The 19,392-nt window shown below is 35.5% G+C and overlaps 1 protein-coding gene across 2 annotated transcripts in view; it reads right to left on the reverse strand.

The window, feature by feature from the left end:
• EVC2 (EvC ciliary complex subunit 2) overlaps positions 1 to 19,392 on the reverse strand; it is a 63,759-nt gene that overhangs the window by 15,809 nt on the left and 28,558 nt on the right. The window contains exons 10-16 of one of the 2 annotated variants that reach the window (XM_085223488.1): positions 17,390 to 17,714; positions 14,543 to 14,782; positions 12,901 to 13,076; positions 7,606 to 7,765; positions 6,573 to 7,034; positions 3,430 to 3,597; positions 1,818 to 1,940 (exon numbers count right to left, since the gene is read on the reverse strand). In XM_085223488.1, the coding sequence (XP_085079614.1) occupies positions 1,818 to 1,940; positions 3,430 to 3,597; positions 6,573 to 7,034; positions 7,606 to 7,765; positions 12,901 to 13,076; positions 14,543 to 14,782; positions 17,390 to 17,714 (1,654 nt within the window). Of the gene's footprint in view, positions 1 to 1,817; positions 1,941 to 3,396; positions 3,598 to 6,572; positions 7,035 to 7,605; positions 7,766 to 12,900; positions 13,077 to 14,542; positions 14,783 to 17,389; positions 17,715 to 19,392 lie in introns of both variants that reach the window. The other variant, XM_085223487.1, reaches the window with a different exon arrangement.

Here is a 19,392-nt window from a genome sequence, read left to right on the forward strand (position 1 = left end):
ATTCTGCAAATGCACTATGATTAGTCTTCTGCTTGAAAGCACTGGCTTCCAAATTCAATACTTTATTCACTAATTGCTAATTAGTGATGTCTCCATCTTATTTTACAAATAATGGAAATGATTTGAAAATATATATTTCATTACATGCAGTTCCTAAGACTTTCCTTATACAAGTCTATTACCATGGAGGGCTTTTTCAGCCCCATAGGGCAAATAAATTAAGGAATGTCACTATTTTTACCACTATCTTTCTTTTGAGATAGGTAACTGCTATATCAGAACTGAAATATCTTCATGCCAAATAAGCTGAATAGCTAAAAACAGCTGTGAAACACAAGTAGATAAAATCTGCTTTCAGTGTTTTTCACAGCACAGTGATGATATTCTCACATAAAGACCAGGTTTCAAACTTAGTATCATAGAATCACAGAATGGCTTGGGTTGGAAGGGACCTTTAAGATCGTTCAATTCCTACCCTGCCCATGGGAAAATTAAAGCAACAAAAGGCATGCCAGATGGTGAATGTAAAACAGCGTAAAACAAACACTGAGGATGAGAGAAGGTAAGTTTACAGTTCTAAAACAAAATTCTAACAAAAATTTAAGTCAGTATTTGCACCAAAGTCGTTATAAAAATGAATGTTTATGAGCTGGGCGCATACTAAGTTGTACTTTACAGTTAAAAAAAAATAATAATAATTTTGGAGGTTATGGCAACAAGTATTGAAGCCCAAAGTACAAATGTTCCCAGTAACAGATTTGATGCACACTCAGATAAGAGCTCTTAAATTATCAGAGAGTGGCAGAATACACTTGGCCACTTGTCTCACTCTTGCATAAGCATTTGCTCTCACTTTCAAAGACTGGATGCTGGATAAACCTTTGCTTTTACCATCTGCAACAAATAATAGCAAAGAGCTCATCTCACATAAAAGTAAAATCATTTCTGAATAAACACACTGATCCATGATTTTACATTCCTCAGAATACAAGTATAAGAAGCATAAGCACAAAGAATAAGTGTAAGAACAAAACTGTGTCCAAATTTATACTAAAACTGACATTGCAGTCATTTGTGGAAGTATTTTTATCTACCAATTTTAACTTCCAATGACACTTGTTCTGCACAGAGCTTATAGTAGCTGACCACGACCTCCGTCTAACTGTTGTCAATGTAATATTCATCTGATACAGAAAATATATGTTACTCGTATCATAAAAATGCGAAAGCAAAGCAGACAAAGATTAAAGAATATGAAGAATGTCTCGCAGATCTCATGGAAAGTCTGGGGGCAGAGACGGACAAAGACTCCAAAATCTTGTATTGGCACAAGCCCCACCCATTCTTTAAGGATTAACCAGACTGGGACTGAGACCCTTTCAAAAAGATGCCCATTTTATTCAAGACACTCTTAACGAGTTTAGCATAAAACAAACCCAGCATCTACCCAAAACATCTTTTTAAGAATGCACTTCTGGGTTTAGAGTAGCATTTGAAGAGGTCCATGAACGAAATCTTTCTCAGCAGTGAAGCACATACCACTATTTGAAAGACTCCTTAAGAAAGCCAAAGGACCTAGGTGCATCTTGAAGTCAATGCATACAGTAAGCCAAGAACCATCTGATGAAACAGAGTTACCAGAATGCTTTCAGGTCTAACTCCAAAAAATTAAAGCAAACTGTTAATCTTTACATCTTAAAAAATGTAGTCAAGAGTAGAAAGATCTCTCACTCCATTTCATGTCATTCATTTTTTAATCTTGTTTAATTACTTAAAATCTAGGCTCTGACCCCAGTACAGAAAATGCTTGCATTTACCTTAGTCAAATTTTCAACTTTCACTGAGTCTTCATAAATGAAAATTCTGTCCTGTAAAGATTTCTTCAAAATATCAATCTTATTTCTATTCTTGGATCCTGTTTTTTTCGTTTTAGAATGTGGCTGTAAGAAGATGAGTGAAAAGTGTTTTAATGAGTATGTTAACATTAAGATTACTACTTACTATATTTGGCAGATTCAACAATTAATTAAACATGTGGCAAGGACAACTTTCACTAAGAAAGTATTTCTAAAATGCATGTGTTGGCTATTCATTCAGAAAATTCCTTTCAGATATTCAGACAAAGCTGGAAATTTCTTTTTAAATTTCTTTCAAGTAGAATTATATATTCATTCTTCCCATGAAAACCGTTATAAGTTTTATTTTAAACAACCTTTAGCAGTGACAATACAACAAGATTTTAACAGATACGTTATCTCCCCAGCACGGTTAAAAATGAACAAAGAATATTAATTTAAGAGCTACATTGTTTTCCAGACACATTATATGAATCTCAAATGAACCATGATAGTATTAAGGAGCACCGTTCCATGTAATCAAATTATTCTTGACCTTTATATTTCTTTACAAGAATATCAACTAAGTATAATGTACTCTCAGGGAAATGATAACATCTGTTCAACTATAAGGCTCTGCAAAGTCATTTTCTTTTTAAGTACTTCAGAAATTATTAAGGTTTTGATCTAGCCTACTTTCTAGTGCAATTATCCGAAGTTCACTTACACATTTATAAAACATAACTGAAACAAAACAAAATCCTTCAATTACAATGGCATCAAACAAATCATACAGGAAACAATTTTCTTTCTGCTGCTTAAGGACAGAATACAATTTATGACTCCACAAGTTTTACATTTTACTGAAGGTATTAAACAGCCTTCACACAATTATTTAAAATTTAAAAAGGGGCTAGATTTGATAGATGGGAAAGTTGTTGGGAAGATCTTTCCAACCTTAAATGTACATATATAGATTTAAAACAACCAAACAGAAGAAGAAAATCCTCAGTACCTGCACAATTCTTTTGGAAAGAAGAATCAAATATCATTGCCATGATCAGCTACCTCAGGGATTTCGCTTTCTTAAGCAAACAAGATAATGTAGGACATTCCTCTAAAAATACTCCCTAATCTGCCCTTACTTCCTCCTCATCGCCAAATTTAGTGAAGCTTGGGGGTTGCAGGTAAAATTGCAATTTGGGTTGTGCCTGATCTTCCCGAAGCTTAGCACCGCTCCAGGTTTTGACATTTTAGTAGCACTCCTCAGAAACATGGCTCCTTTTGACCACCCAACTGCTTCCTTATACCTACACCTTCATCTTGGAGAGGCTGGAGGGTATGCAAGCAGTATAGCTATATGCAGGTGTATGTGAAGCAAGCATATTCCCCTATGCTCATTTACCTTTTAGGTCCACCATCTGCACACAGAGGAGAAGCGTACTTCACGGTCACCCCTATGGAGAAGCTTTGGACCTGCATCTGCACATGAGGCCAACAGCCTGTGGATAACCTACATAAACACCTCACCCATTCCCAAACTGATCCCAAATGTTCCCACCTGCTTATTGATCATTGCTAGATTCTGACTGACTTTCAGTAGCTGTGCATCTCTCCACTCCAGCTCAAAAGTCTGAAGTAAGGCTCTTGCTCTTATCTTGGGCAGAGCCAAACTGCTGTCCAGCTGAGAAAAGCAGCAGTGGAACTCCTGCTTCATTTTGAGCAACTCCTCTTCAGATAGTGAAAGGGGCAAAGTTAGAAGCTGCCTGTTGGGGGAAAAAAAAAAAGTAAAGCAAAAAGTAAAAGTAAAAAAAAGTAAAAGTAAAAAAAAGAAAATTTGCTGTTCAGTGATACAAACAACTCTGTACAAAATTTTAAGGCATGCAGAAAAATACGTGACTTTGATCATTCTTTTCACCTGGGACTGAGATGCTCAACATGTTCAAAATTTCCCTAGGGATACTTTAATTTCTGCACACAGAACTTCTTGGATTGTAAAAAATCATTTGCAAAATAAAACAGATTCAGAATTAAAAAAAAATAAATACAATTCTGAACATTTCTCTTATGCATAGAATCCTTCCACCATCACTTCAGACAATACAAACTCTGAAGTTAGGGCTGTAATTACAGTAAAGGCTTCTTGTAAAGTTCCTTTGTACTTTTTCCCAGCACTTAGCTGTCAGCCACTGAGAGTGGAGAAAAAGTATCTCTTTATAATAAACTCATATATGTCATCTGTCCCATCACTAAGTGGTTTGACTTGTTCTTTGTAGAAAAGCTTTCAGCAGTCTGAAAAACATGGATTACATTTTAACAATGTGAATCACTCAAAATTCATTTTTTGTAGAAGAAAGGTTTCCAACACAGAAGTCTGGGGAACTGCTCCTCAGGTCAAGGTGAAGTTGACATTAAAAAAAAAAAAAAAAAAAAAAAAAGATGCCAGAACTTAAATTCATCTTCCAGATTTGACTGACCTTAAACTACATTCATATTCTTATTATATGACTAAAATATTATTTGAATATTTGATAAAAGTAGATTAACTTTTTTTTTTCTATTTCCCAAAACGTATTTGCATTTAAAGTATGAAGAGAATATATATATATATATATATATATTTTTTTTTTTTAAGTATTTTTCTTTTTAAAATGTTATTTTCCTGCGAGTCCTATTAAGCCTGATGCTTTTAATCAATGTAACACAGGCTTACAGAAACTCACAGTTCTACTGAAATATTTCTGGGTTTAGAAATGCTGATTCCATTCCTGTTTAGTGATTCATCAAAGTACACTTAATCATTAATTAAAAGTACATTTAATTGTTAATTAAAACATTTTCAATAAGAGTATTGCTCATTTATTAAATATATATATATATAAAATAATTAAGGGAATATTACACCAAATAAGCACTTACAGTATTCTATTCCTCTTGCTGTCTTACCCCTTCAACAGAGGAAAATCCATAAAGTCTGTAAATCACAATTTTGTAAAGCCCATATTTAAAAAAAACTTTCAGCATTAATGACCCTCACAAACTTTGGACTGACTCACTGTCTCTTCAATAAGCAATAAAAAGGAAAAGGTATCACTCAAAATAATTGTGAAAATTATATGGCAGATGAGCACGCAAATGTAAGAGCTGGTATCTGTGACTGAAATAACCAAAATCAACAGCCACTGGATTAAGAAAAAGTCAATGATAGATTGTAAGGGCCTTTTGATAGAACAGTTGCATAAATGCTGAAGTTTTCGTATGCATTTGCCCATATTTTACTAGAAAAAGCAGGCAGCTTACTATTGCTGTAAATAAAGATAGCATCTAACAAATGTAACAGGCAATGCTGTAGACTGGAACATAATTACCTTGGAATCGAAAATTAGGAAATGAAAGACCTGCTGGGTCATACAATCTCCTTTCCTGCTCACAAGGCAGGTCTGTTCTCAGTAATATATTCTGAGATAATAAGATAAGCTGGAAGATACACCAAAATGGCTTACAAAAAAAGTATTTAAAATGCTGAATAAAATGCAAGGGCCTTGAAAACAGAGCTAAACCAAGATGCAAATGGATTTTATACTTTAACAAAGCAAACATGCAGTGGACAAGGTTTCTTGCCTTGTCTTGCCTGTACAGCAGACAAACTTAAGAGACATGCTGCCTGGACAAAAACACCCAAGCAAATCTCTTTTATTCATATAAGAGGTAGTAAGCAGAAAGTTTAACTGATGCATTTTTTTCTGTTTGATTTCTCACATTCCGTGTGCTTGTTCCTTAGGCTCCACACATCACCTGTTCCAGTGGTTTCCTCTAAAGCTACAATTCTGTTCCTATGTCTCTAACCAAGTTTGTTGTTAAGAACATTGTATAAGAAATACAGTACTGTAAACATTCAAGTAATAAAACAACTAAGTCAAAAATGAACTTGAAAGACCAATGCTTAAGAGTGCTGCAAACTTATCAAGGAAATTGCTGCACAACACTGCGTGTGCTTTCTTTTCTCTTGGCTACAGTCAGGGTCCCTCCCTTCCTAAGGTCTCCCAGTGGAGGTAGCATGGCCTCGCACCTTTCTACCTCCACAAGATCACATCACAGCATAAAGCAATGGCCAGAGGACATGCCTGAAGTCAGCAAATTTCTGCAGCATCACCTGTGTTGCATGCCATGATGCCACTCTGCCTTGGGGCCTCGGTACCAGCAGCACTTTATCAGCAGGGCAAATTAACCAAGTCTGATGGATGGAGCTCAAGAACCGGGGGGGGTCACTACTATGCTGGGCATTTATGAAATAAGTAGAAATACTGTTGTAGAGCATAAATGAGCACATGATGGATAAAGCTTGACTTGTGGCTGGAAGGGATATATAAAAATCGATTGTAGGGATAAATAGGCCTGACATACTAAATGACATTTGCAAAGTACTGGATCTCTGAGAAGGGACTGAGAACAATAATGAAAGACACACAAGTGACACCCTACACAGAGTGAACTGAAGTATAAAAATAGCACTGCACTTTTTTGGTTTTGAAAACACTGTTTCCTGGAAATTCCACTGAAGAGTTAGACTGTAGAGGCTGTCAGCTCATGCTGCTGGATCTGCAGGGGTTGAGCATTTGTGAGAAATCAGTTCCCAGGTGCATGACAGAGAATTGGTCATTAACAATTACAACCAGACAGTTATGTCAGCTACTAGTTTATTACTAATTAGAAAAACAGAAGAAAAGAGAGAGATACTTGCATGAATACTGATTGTTCCCAGCTTCTTAATTTTCTTTGTTGTGAAAGACTATTTTCCAGCTCTTTGCTTAGTTTCTGCCTGGTGAGCTGAAGCAACTCTTCAGCAGCCGTGCTCTTTTCACGTTCTTCCCTTTCAAGGTGTTCGTGTTTAACAATGATCTCTTTTTTATGCTCCTCCACAACTTCCAGCAGGAACATCTTTGGCACACTGAGCTTTATCAGCTCTTGCACAAATACTCCATATTGAACAAGTTTAAGTTCTTCAACAGTTTTCTCTGTCAGATTAAATATAAGGTCTCTCAGCTCTTCACTGCCTTCATTATCCAGCTTTTCAGTAAGTTCTTCAAATTCAATGGCATGATCACTCAGAAGAGTTTTCCAGTGGCTCAGGTAGTCAGTGATCTCCCTTGAGGTTTTGAAGGAGTTCCTTGCGGACAACTGCTCCTTCCGTTGCTCTTTCTGCAGATTCATTTGCCAAAAAGAGAAACAAAATTAAGAGAAGAAACAGCTCTCAAATTTAAGCTTGTTAAACATGCATATTATAGCAAAACAAAAATTCTGCTTTTCAGTGTTCTCAAAACTGCTTTTCACTGTGTGGAGATCTACTTAGTATGCAACATGATGGCTTTATGTGCACCAAGCAGGTCTGAGATTATTTGAATTATTGTTAGACAGAAAGGCTAGGATCTAAAGAAATGTATGATCATGTGGTTTGATCCAATCCCGAAAAGATAAAACTGTAACAATGCACAAGTAGACTAAGCAAATGGGCTTCATGAGTTTCTTCACTTACATTAATTTCTTGCAGGCTTTTTTTTTTTTTTTTTTTTTTTTTTTTAAGAACAGCTGTTAATTACTGAATAATAAACACAGTACAATACATGATCATACACAGCAAATAACAATGGACATTTATTTTCATCTCTGTTTTGGCTGACCTCCATCCTAAGAACTATATCTTACTTTTCAACACATTCAATTTTTCCTTCACGTTAAGCCCTGGAAAAATAAATCGACTGAAAATAATTACCTTTTGCAACATTTTCCACTTTCGCTTGGTAATGAGTTTCTGATGAAGCTTTTGCTTTTCTTGTTTTAAATCATGATCGAATTTTTGTTTAACAGAATTAATTTCAGCCTCAGCTCGGTCCAGCAGCATTTCCAAATGACTTTCATGTAGATGACCCGCTCTGTAATAATAATGGTGTTTGAAACCTCTTACCCCAAATTCTTATGAGCAAAAGGATATTTAAAGCAATTAGTACAGTAACAAGGCTCAACAAAGCAGGCTCAAAGATCTTTGTTTTTTTAGCAGTAACATAATTCTTAAATGAACAAGCAGATAATAGAAAGATAACCCTAATCTTAAAGATGAATGCAGAATCAAGGCAGTTTGTGAGGGCAGAGTATGAAGAAGGAATGGGAAGAAGGAAGGGAAGGTAAATGCAAAACCAATTACATATCATTTAGTAATGTAAGTAATATTCAAATGAGACATTTCAAACCTTATATATTATTCATAATATTTACATTTTTCATTTAATGCCACTGGGATGCAACTCTAGATGTCTTTTATATTTCCTTCTCATTAGAAGCAATTTTCTCTTTTAAGGATGTAATGTAATCAAATAACTTAAATTCAGCTTTCTTATTGCATTTAAATAAGAAAAAGATTTCAAACAGCGAAATACAATACTATGACAGAGCAAATCCTCAGGCTTAGGCACACAGTTATTTCACACTGGAGTTTAGATCTACCCGCAGTTGCTATCCTATTTAACATTAAAGACTAAGCAAAATACGAACAGTTTAATAGTTATAAAAACTCTCTTCCTATACACTCAAATTTAATTTCTAAAATTGTCTGCTGTCCTATTTACACTATCTACAATAGAAATTTCCCAAATCTTTCTCAAACAACAGAAGAATGGAAGAACATCCTAATGCAGACTGTCTTAAGTCAGGCCAGTCTGCTGGGCAGTATTATTTCATATTAAGTACACTGGAGATTTGAAGTGGTGCTGAAAAGGTTAAATGAAATTTGGAGCAGAAAGCACCACTTCCAAAGCTGAATCTGGATGTTGTCCAAACATTTCCTGGTTTAACTTCCAAATCCCCTCTTCCCATATCAATATTACATACAAAGCTTGGGTTCAATACAATTTTGAAAAATTTGGTATGTTGGTCTTTATATGTTGGTCTTCCAGGTCTCTGTTCCTGCATGATACCTAGCAGATTTGATAAGCTACAGTAGTGGCTAAACACAGCAATCTACCATTATAACCTTCTCCATGTATTGGGTCTCATTCTGTTTTATTAGGATTTGTTCATACTGTTGCAGCCTTATTCTAAGTATAATCTTCAAAATACAAGCTAAAATAAGTGAAGCAGAATATAAAGTTTTAACTTGATTGCAGTTACCTCATTATAAACGTGGTGTCCAAATTCCACAACTCTCACCTCTCCACCTAGAGCTCATGCATCTGCAGGTATCTGAGCAAGCCACAAAATAACCTCCATGTACTGACTGTGCTAGAAAGAAACTCAGATCTGCATTCTCACAGTTATGTCAACCAGAGAATGCATCCTTTTACAGAGGTTTCTTCCAGTGTCTACTGCATGTTTCTAATCCGCTGTAAGGAGGATTAAAACACCTCTCAGCAACTTGAGAGCAATTCACCATTCTCATACATTCTGGCAAAGTCATTTTTGCCTTGAAAGTAAATAAAGCTCAGTGTTATGTCCAAGCAAATCATTATGGACCCAAGAGCACCAAGTTTCGTATCTGTATTTGATAGATCTCATGCTTCCTTTCTGATCAAGCCCAAGGCAAAAGATTATTGCATCAAAAGTAGATTTATTATGGTAAGATAATAACCACGTATTATTTTTAACACTTTCAGCCTATCTCGTATTGAAGAAATAAACCGAGTCTTACTCCACCCAATTAAAATCCCTGTCTAGAGCAGTGGAAAGAGCTGCAATAGAAAAAGATAGATGTGCTGGAATCATCCTGCAAATGAAAAATTTCAAAACAGACATGCAACATAGAATGACTGGAAGAAGATGATTCATCTTAGGATTAAAAAAAAAAGTCTACATTATTTCAATTTAGGGTTGTTGATTATTTAGAGATCCGTATGACTGTATCTCAAACTGCATTTGATGATCTATTCATTTGGAATCTACTTAAAAATCCCAAATAATAAGATAGTGGGCAAAACTCCTGCCATTACAGAGGTCTATAGGAGTTTAAACAGTAACTTCTATTAATCGGTATTATGGTAGTTCCTAGGAGGCTCTGTCTTCTAAGAAAACTTCATTTCTAGTTCCATACAAATACAGAGTAAAAACAGTTGGTATTAGAAGTGAAAGACATCCTGTTCCCAAAGGACTGTGAACTGAAATACAAAATAAAAGGAGAGGAGAAAGACAGTGAAACAGTATAAGACTGTATGATATGTTTGGTCTCAGCATACCAGACACTGAGAAAATGTGCAGACACACGTTTAATGTTTTTGTACAAGGAGAACGTTAATGAAGGAGAATACTAGAGTAATGACAGAGGGGTTTACAGGAAGATTCATGCAAGTGCAATGAGTGTCTTGGAAGGTACAGAGACACAGTGTGGGCCCATGAAAAGCACACATCATAGGTCAATTGGAAAAAAACCTTGATTTCTCTGTACACAGTGAAAGCCTAAAGGTTTAGAGAAAAATGTGAAGAGTACTAAAAGTAAAAAGTAGTAGGTTGTATTAGATGTAATAGAGAACTGCCTAATGAAAGCTGTACCCCAGCAAAGGACTGTTTCATGGAAGCTAGAGAAGAGAGTCACTGGAGCAGAAGAGATCAATCAGAAAAGCTGTATATGGAGGTTGTCTCAAAACAGACTGTATGGAGAGAACCTGCATGATGATGTCCACGTTACTGCACTTCAGCTATTTTAGGATTTCACCTGCCAAGCTGGCATACTACCGTTAATAACTGAGGTAAATAATTCAAGGCTGTAAAAGCTAAATACAGAAAAGAGCTACATGCAGAAAAGGCTGTAAGAAATCATGAGAAAGCTTAGTGCTGTTGCATTACTACTGGAGATATTCACTTTCCAGCACCTTCTTCCTGAAAGGTTCAGCATGACACTGTGTGGAAAACTGCTTAGGTTATAACAAGGCCCACGTAAATGAAGAATATTCAGAAGGACAACACAAGATGCTTTGATTATCTCTGTAAGAAAAGATCAAAGCAACACTTTGCTTCAAAAAACACAATTCACGATGAATGCTTGTAGATATTAAAATGTGAGGATTTTTGAGAAGCAAGAAAACTTCTTTGAAAGTGCAGATATTTGCACAAGAACAATGCAATGTTACAGCTGCTGCAGTTCAAAAATATCAAGAGCTCTGCACTGTTGTGTATACTCAGAACAACACTGGGCTAAATACTTTCTCCAGTTGCCTTTTGACTCACTGACTCTTCAAGGGAAAACATGAAGAGCCCAGACACCTCTGAAAATGTATCATTAGAGTTGGAATTTAAAAACAACAACAACAAAACAAAACAAACAAAAAAAAATTTCAGGCTACAAATAATCATTTTCATGTCTATTTTGAACTGCCTTGCTCTCTGATAAATTTTGTATATTCTATCATGGTCTCTACCCATACAACTTATTTGTTGTTATATTTATTTCTGAATCTGTTAGTTTGTAATACATTGGTTTCTCAACTCAAGATAAATAGTTCTACATTTTAGAATTCCATTTCTAACTGTAAGTTTCAGGCCCATTACCAAAGCTAGACACAAGAAATCAAGATAGACCTGTATTTACATTTAGACGAGCAGTTGAAACAGTAATTCGAAAAATAAGAGGATATTATGGACAAAAATTTAAAGTAGCAGCTCATCAAACCAAACTATGCTTGCTCAAATTTTAACTCCCAAATTTTTAAATATACCTTAAATCAGTTTAGAGGTAAAAACTGAAATTCAAGCCTGCCTAGCACAGATTATAACTTCCTCTGGGCTTATACTAGTTATTTCAGTTTGCTTGTAGGAAAAAAAATAACTAGCAAAAAATTTAAATCACTACATTCTGTAATTTGTTCTTTAGAATGGAATTTGGCCAAAATTTGCTTGAATGGAATTTGTGACCCAGCAGATATGGGAAATTACAGGAAAATAACTAGTTCTACACTCAGAAAGTGAGATGGGATTTATTCTCTACAAATGTCATCTAGAACTATGGATACATTTCCTTTGTCTGCCAGTCTGAGAAGTTTGAAAGAGGAGCATTACAGAGTTAATTTTTCATCTTGGAAATTATGCTTTAAGAGGGAAGAAGCTGTTGGCATTTTGGGGGAAGGGTATTTTTTGTATGTGTGTGTACAATCATCCCTCCTATTATATTTTTGGAGATGAAATCCACTAGGTCTTACTAATACTACATGTCTTTTCTTCATTCTGTTGCTGATTTTTCTGACTATTAAGCGCAGTAACAAGCATTGAACACTGAGTGGAACCTATTCAGCTTGAGAAGTCCCAGTTGTTATTGCAATGATTTGATCCAAGGATGCAGTGGTTATACAGATGAGTTTCTCATTAAGGCTTTTCACACAATGACATCTGTGAAAACATTTCTTGCATAATATGTTTTTGAAAAGTGGCATGAACTGATGGAAAGGAACTTTCTGTGGAAGATGTGCCTGAGTTCTATTTCCTATGCCAAGAGATTTATTTTTGTCTTAGAGCCACACAGCTGCAGATTTTAGCAAAATAGGCAAAGCAGTGTAAGCATATGGGAAGAACCGCTCTCTGATCAACAAATCTTGAGGCTGAACTCAGCATGTCAGTAAACAGGATGAGTAAGCAAAGGTTACACAAATTAAATAAGTTAGTGTACCATCTCAACAGATGCAATCTTTTGGTTTTGGACAGACTTCCTGCTTTCTAATATTAAATTACTTTTAATGTAAGTCAATATCATGAAAGAGAATACACAAGGTAAAGTCTGATACATCTCTCCAGTTTGACTCTTGCCATGGATGCCAAAAGGCTGGTGTTGCATTACCTATGTTAAACTTGTTCCCTTAATGCATGCCCATATGATGCCAGTGAATAATACCAATGCAGACATCTGAAACACACAAATTAAGATGCATACACAGGACTGTAGCAGAAGTGCTGGATTGTTTTTCAGCCAATTGACACTGGTATCAGTTACAAAATATTAGAATAAACTCAACTGCCACATATATTTTTATGCACCTTTCTGGCTAGGAAACATAAACACCAAGATAGACACCAAAAAAATAGCTGAGGCATTTACCTTTCCATCTTATTAATGAGATTCAATATCTGAGTTGCTGCTGCATTTATAAGAGCAGAGGCCTGAGAATCCCTTAACTGTATCTTTCTTATAAGATATTCTCTGTAAGCAAATCTTCTGTTTAGATGATACTTCTTGCTAGCTTGCAAAAAATCCATTAGCTCTTCAATGTCTCCCTACAGGAAAGAATGTGAACAAACATATCTAATTAGACATAATGTTAATTTCAACTAACACCTAAGGGTATCAGGTCAGACTTGCTCCTCAACAGAGAGAAGTTAAAAAGCTTTTACAAGTGAAAAAAACAGTAAGCTCATACAAACTTAAGTCTGGAGATCATGTTGAATTATTAGCATTATTTCATCAAAAGAAAATAACATGCAGAGCCTTTGGTATGAATACCTCTATTTTGTGTGTACTCTCCTAAATTGACTTCAAAGACAAGGATACATCTCCCACATGTCCAGCACAGCGTGAGAAAAGCCACCCTAGCTGTACACAGGCTGGCTCAGAAGTTTCTGCTTTCAACAATTTGGAATAGGAAGGGTTTAAGTCTACAAATGGCTGCGGTAGACACCAAAGGTGTGTACAGGATGGTCTCTAGCACACATTTGGCTAGCATCAGGTATCTAAGACAACTTCTAATACTTAGGTCACCCATGTTCAAGTAGCAAAACCAACATGTTAAGGATTTCTTTCACTTGCCGTATCATTTATGGTTGCTTAGCTAACTTTTGGAGAAGTTCTTACAGCATGTACATCTTTTAGTGACCCATGTGCTGCTTTTTTGTACAAAGCATTGACAATGCACCTAGTTTTACAAGTAGACCTTATCTTTTAACACTTTTCAGATATTGCTTTGTAACCTCCAAAACTACAACGTCTAGGATCCCAACACTCATTCTTCAAGAAAAAGGCAGAAGAACAAGAGTTTTTAGAATCCAGAACACTAACTTCCAACACAGAGTAATAAGTCCTTTAAGGACACAAACTATGCTGTTGCAATGCACCCTGACATTTCTGTCAGAGGCAGAGGGCCCCATTAACATCACCTAGGGCAGACTTGGAACCAGAAGCTTGCTGCATGAACACAAATCTGCTCACAGTCCACACTGTGGGAAAGGGCTCAAGGACAGAACTCTATTAAGACAGCCTTCAGGAGCTATGCGGAGACCCAAAATACTCACTGCAGAACTTCAGATTTGTATATCACAATCTCCCCATGTATAGCGTAGATACGTTTTCAGCCTTATTTCTTCTGCATGACAAAGGTGACCTCTTAGTCTTATTTTCTTCGAGCAGTAAAGACTAGCTTTAAAAATGTGGGCACTTTGAAAATATTTCCCGTGAAAACAGAAGTCAAGTACTTAGCAAATAATATTGTAGCAAATACATCTAATTCACTGTCGTAGAAAAAGTCTGTGCAAATGCATTCATATACAGTTGTATAGATATCTAAACATACATAATAATGGTAATATACTTTTAAATGTTATTCCTATGAAAATTCATTACAAAAGTGATAATATGTTGGTAATACGTTTTAGGCACAAGTGCACATGCTTCCTGAAACATTTTACAAAAGTTACTATGGGTTTTGTATTCTGTCATCATGTTAAGAAGAGAACAGTTGTCCTATTACCTGTATTTTAGAGTAATCTTCTACTAATGATTTTGCTATTTCCAGTTTCAGTTCTCCTTTGAAAGTAGCATTTGTTATCTCTGTAAAGAAGATGTTATGGAGCTCCTTTCTTTGGGAAACAGTTAGTTGTCTATAAGCCTTTGCAAAATACTCCTCCTGCTTTACCAGAAGGAATCTCTTCAGATGGTCCTGCTCCAGACTGTGAAGTCTATCCAGAAGACTTCTGTATTCTACAGCAGGCTGCAGAGAAGAGAATAATAACTAACTGAATAAATTCAGCATTCAACATATTTTTAAGCATTGAAGTTAGTAGCTCATGTGCATCTTATGCACACTCTGATTACTATCATTTCAGGTTTGAAGAAGGCTAATACTGAATCTGTGTACACTTCCCATGTTTATCTGCTGGAATGATGGACTGTACAACAGTCAGTTTATAACCCAAATGACACCTCCAAGGCATTATTAGAACTGAGAAGCATTCTTGAAGGTAAACCAACTTCATGAGATTCAACATTATATATATATGAAATTAATTTCTTACATTCAGCAATCTTGAAATCATATTAAAATTGAACAGACATAAGTCAGAAAACACTCACAGACATCTAAAAACAGATACAAATTAGAAAAAAAACCTATTACACTGCAAATCTTTGGAAGTTTTTATTATCAGTGACCTACTTTATCTATCAGTTTCTACAAATTAATCCAATAGAACCACTTTAGAGTTACAACAATGGAGCAGAATTAAATAGCAATTAATTTAAAAGCTTCTTTGCAAGAAATACTTTCTCATAGCTCGCCAGTAAGATTTACATATTTGCAGTTTTAATCTCAGATGGCATAAACTCATTTTAGAATCAAAACATGCATGTCCTAAAGAGCAAAGGATACTTCTTATGTCAGCAGAGCTATCAAAGTGTTATGTGAGTCTTGTTCTGTATTTCATACTATTCATATTGAGAGAACTATCCTCTGCACTGAGCCTCCATAAGCTCACCCCTTATTCCCAAGTGATTCACTGTAGGCAACGAACAATTAATCTAAAAGCAAGGAATATCCATTCTCTGTTTTGACCAAAAAGGATGAAGAAGCTTTTGCTACATCTGCTTGTCACCGCTGTATCTCTGATGTCACCCACTGGCAGGAGTTCAAGTGTGAGACATCCCTAATTCTCCAGCATGTCCTCTTGGACCAAGTTCCATGGCAAGTAAAAAAAAAACAAAAAACAACCACATTCTTTCATAGATTCTGCTGGGTTTTACCGTTCTCTTTCAAAAAGCAAAACTACTGCCAGGATCTTAGGAGACTGAAAGTCAGATAACAGAATATAAGTAGATCATAGATGGATAAGGACAATAATTGTATTGGTCTTAATTCTTTTAATGACTGCTACTGTTTGGGATTTCTAATATAAACAAGACTGAAAGAGCAGCAATGTATTTTGTGCAAATAAAATCTGCTGGACTGAATGCATGTTTAGTAAAAATTCAAAAACTGAACTCTGAATAATTTGAAATCAAAGTTCTTCCAGAGCCTCAGCATGTTGAGGGTACTTCACCAGAAAACCCTCAGCAAAACGCTTTTCTCTAAGTTGTTACCACAAATTGCTACGGAAGTCCTTCACAATTATAGGTACATGTTATGCAAACAGAAAAAAAAATCAAGTGTTTTTACAGAATGCCAAAAACTTAGGAAATGTCTATAATGATAGCAGACACAGGCATGTATAAAGGTCTAAGAGAATCTATTACTAAAAACAACTTATCCAAAGACAGCTGGAAATTCAGAAGTGCCACATCCAATACCCACGCACCCACATGTGCTCCAGAACCAAAGCACCACTGGTAAATCACAAAAGGTGCTATTTCTTCCCACCAAGTCATCCTCTTCAATTTGAGTTATGAACTTAGACAAGCATGAAACATTAACTTGAATATTTTAGCATTTTAAGGTTACAGAGGTGAAACACTCAGAAATTACCAGAATTCTCTCCAGACGTGAATTAAAAAGGAAAAAAAATAATAATCAGTTTTACTGTAAAATTCACTACATTTGAAAGAAGATGTGGAAGAACTGAGCATGATTTCGTATCAGGGACACTGAAATGGAGGACAGATGACTTCAGCTCTACTTCCTGAAATGACTACCTATGAAATCCCAGGCAATAACAGCCGTTCAGTCAGAAATCTCTGATCGAAAGTATTGGGCATAAGCACTAAGATTTTACTTACAGAGAGACCCTAAATTTGAAAAGAATCATATTCATTTTAACATTATTTATCCCACTGTTACTGAGAGGCTATTTTCAAGAAAATTTCACTCCCTGCTCTGCTTTAAATATAGACTGCTCTAGTTGCCTTCATTTGGTTTAGAAGAAAACAGTCCTTGGTGGAGATGGCTAATGTATTTTCATTATCTTCAAAATATGAATATTGGAGAAATTTTATCTGTACTGTACGTTTTATGACGCAGAGTAGGTTTATGATTCTACTCTGAATGTGTAAAATACTTTCTTTCCTAGAATTCTTAGAACTACTGCAGTACAAAATAATAAATAATGATGAACTAATTTGCAAGGGTAAACAACTATGCAAGCAAAAAATAAATCAAGATAGTGGTGGCCTTTTGTTTTCAGGTGTCACAGATTCTCAAGATAATTTCATTTTCCTGGTAAAGCAAAACTGTTGCTTGCTAGTACCCACTCTCATTAAATCTGATCTTTTGAAAACATCTAATTTGCACAGTCCTCTAAGAGAGCAACTCAGCCATCCTACTGCAAAAGAGAAACCATCTACATAAAACTACATCATGCAAAGTTTCTCCATTCTATACAAGACTTACCATTTCACTCACTTTCTTCATTAACTCTTCAGCCTCTTCATTTGCAGCTCTCTCCTTCTGGCATTGAGCCTCCATCTTCTTCCTTGTTTCTAGATTACATTCAGCTGTTAAAGCCACAACCTTTCTTTCGTACTCTTCCTGAAACTCTCTCTCCATTGTAAGGAACTGCTTTTTGAAAACTGAACTCATCCTCTTCTCCACATGTGGAATGAGACTGTGACTTAAAACCATGTTCTTCATCATCATAACAATCACTTCTTTACAGATCTGCATTCGATATGCCTCCAAATCAGCATCTGCCCGAGTCAGACTGGCAACTTCCAAGCTGTAGAGAGATCATCAAGACTGTTTCACATCTCATGAAATTGCTATCATAAAACAAGGATATCTAAACTCATTGAATGCTGTGTAAATGAGAATAGTAGTGAGAGAAGTGCAGGAATACATCAGCATATGATTTTACCAATCATGACAGTAATCATTTATTTAAAAGTAGAGTGAACTGATTTCTACTACATTAACTTCAATGAAAGATATATATTCATACATTTCTGTTTTAGAGGAAGAAAAGGTAATTGTTTTCTTTGGAATGCAAAACATTCCCTCATTTTAAAAGAGAAAAAAAACGTTCTACAAAAACAAAACTGAGAATGATAACAAAACTGTGCTGGTAAGCACCCAGTGTGGATGAAGTGAGCAACAGAACAGACTATAAGTTGCCATCCATATTAATGCATTACTCTTTTGTATTCTCTGCAGGGTATAGGGGAAAGGTTTGATTATGTGCTGATGTAAAAAAAAAAAAAAAAAAAAAAAAGCTGAAAAAGTGAATATATCTCTTTCAATAAGAGTAATAAAGTTCTAGAAAAGACAGTTTAATTTTTGTTAAACAAAATGCCATAGATGCCATGTTACATATAAATACAGTCCCAATTATCTTTAGAGCTAATTAAACTGGAATGACAATTACTCTCATTTCATATAGGACTTATCTATGGTAATTTCTGTAGCTTTACCAATTCAGATAAGAAGGTATTCTTTGCCCTCACATGCCAATTTAGATGAAAATACAGCTCTGTCTGCTGTAGATTAAGAACCTTTTAAAAAAATCTACAAAATCTAAAAAATACACTTTTGAAAGCCAAAAGCCATCCATTCTTTTTTTTTTGCAGTTAAGCTAAATTATTGTTTTTATTTATTCTGCAGCCAAATGGTGCTCACAGCATCTTACAACCTTTTCTCATTGAAACATGAAAGATTTCAATTCCTTAACTGTCACTAAAGGGCAACACCTCACAGTTTACCACTTTGATAGACAGCTTGTAACATTACAACCTCTTAACAACATTATTACCTCTTAACAACATTAACTACATTAACCTCTTAACAACAAATGCAGACTTTCTTCCATCAATGCTTGGAACAAAGGTTAAGCTGCTCCTAATCCACCTAATCCATCCACTGGTTTTATAGTCTTCTTCAGCAGTGATCCAACAACAGAAATCAAAACCAAACACCACCACAAAACTTTCTGTTATCTTAAGGTTATCTTTCCCTTAATTTTCCCACAGCATTTATTTCTTTTTACTGCAAGTCATTCCAGACTACACCTGACTGCGTTCTGAGTAAGACTTTCATGCTGCCCTACAGGAAGAACTATGGTACCTGATTAACTCTGCTCCTCAAGATCCTAATGCCAAAAGCAGAAGATATAGTTTACCTTATCACTCACTTGATGATAAGTGAGGCTTTTAAGATCACGACTGCATGTAACCTGCAAGTCTCACCTTCTACTTTCCTGACAGCATATTTATTAAGAATACAATGGAGCAGAAGAAGCACATGAATTGTTCCACCAATGTAGGGGTAATAACAAGAATAAAAAGTAATTGTAAGCCACAGCTCTCGCAAGTCACATCCTGGCATACAGTGGTCACTTTTTAGTGGCAGCTGAAGAAAGATTCTGTCTATAAAAATCTGAAATGTACCTTATACCTTATATG

The sequence above is a fragment of the Meleagris gallopavo genome, chromosome 4 (genome assembly GCF_905368555.1).
Source record: "Meleagris gallopavo chromosome 4, MGAL_WU_HG_1.1, whole genome shotgun sequence".
Taxonomy (NCBI): domain Eukaryota; kingdom Metazoa; phylum Chordata; class Aves; order Galliformes; family Phasianidae; genus Meleagris; species Meleagris gallopavo.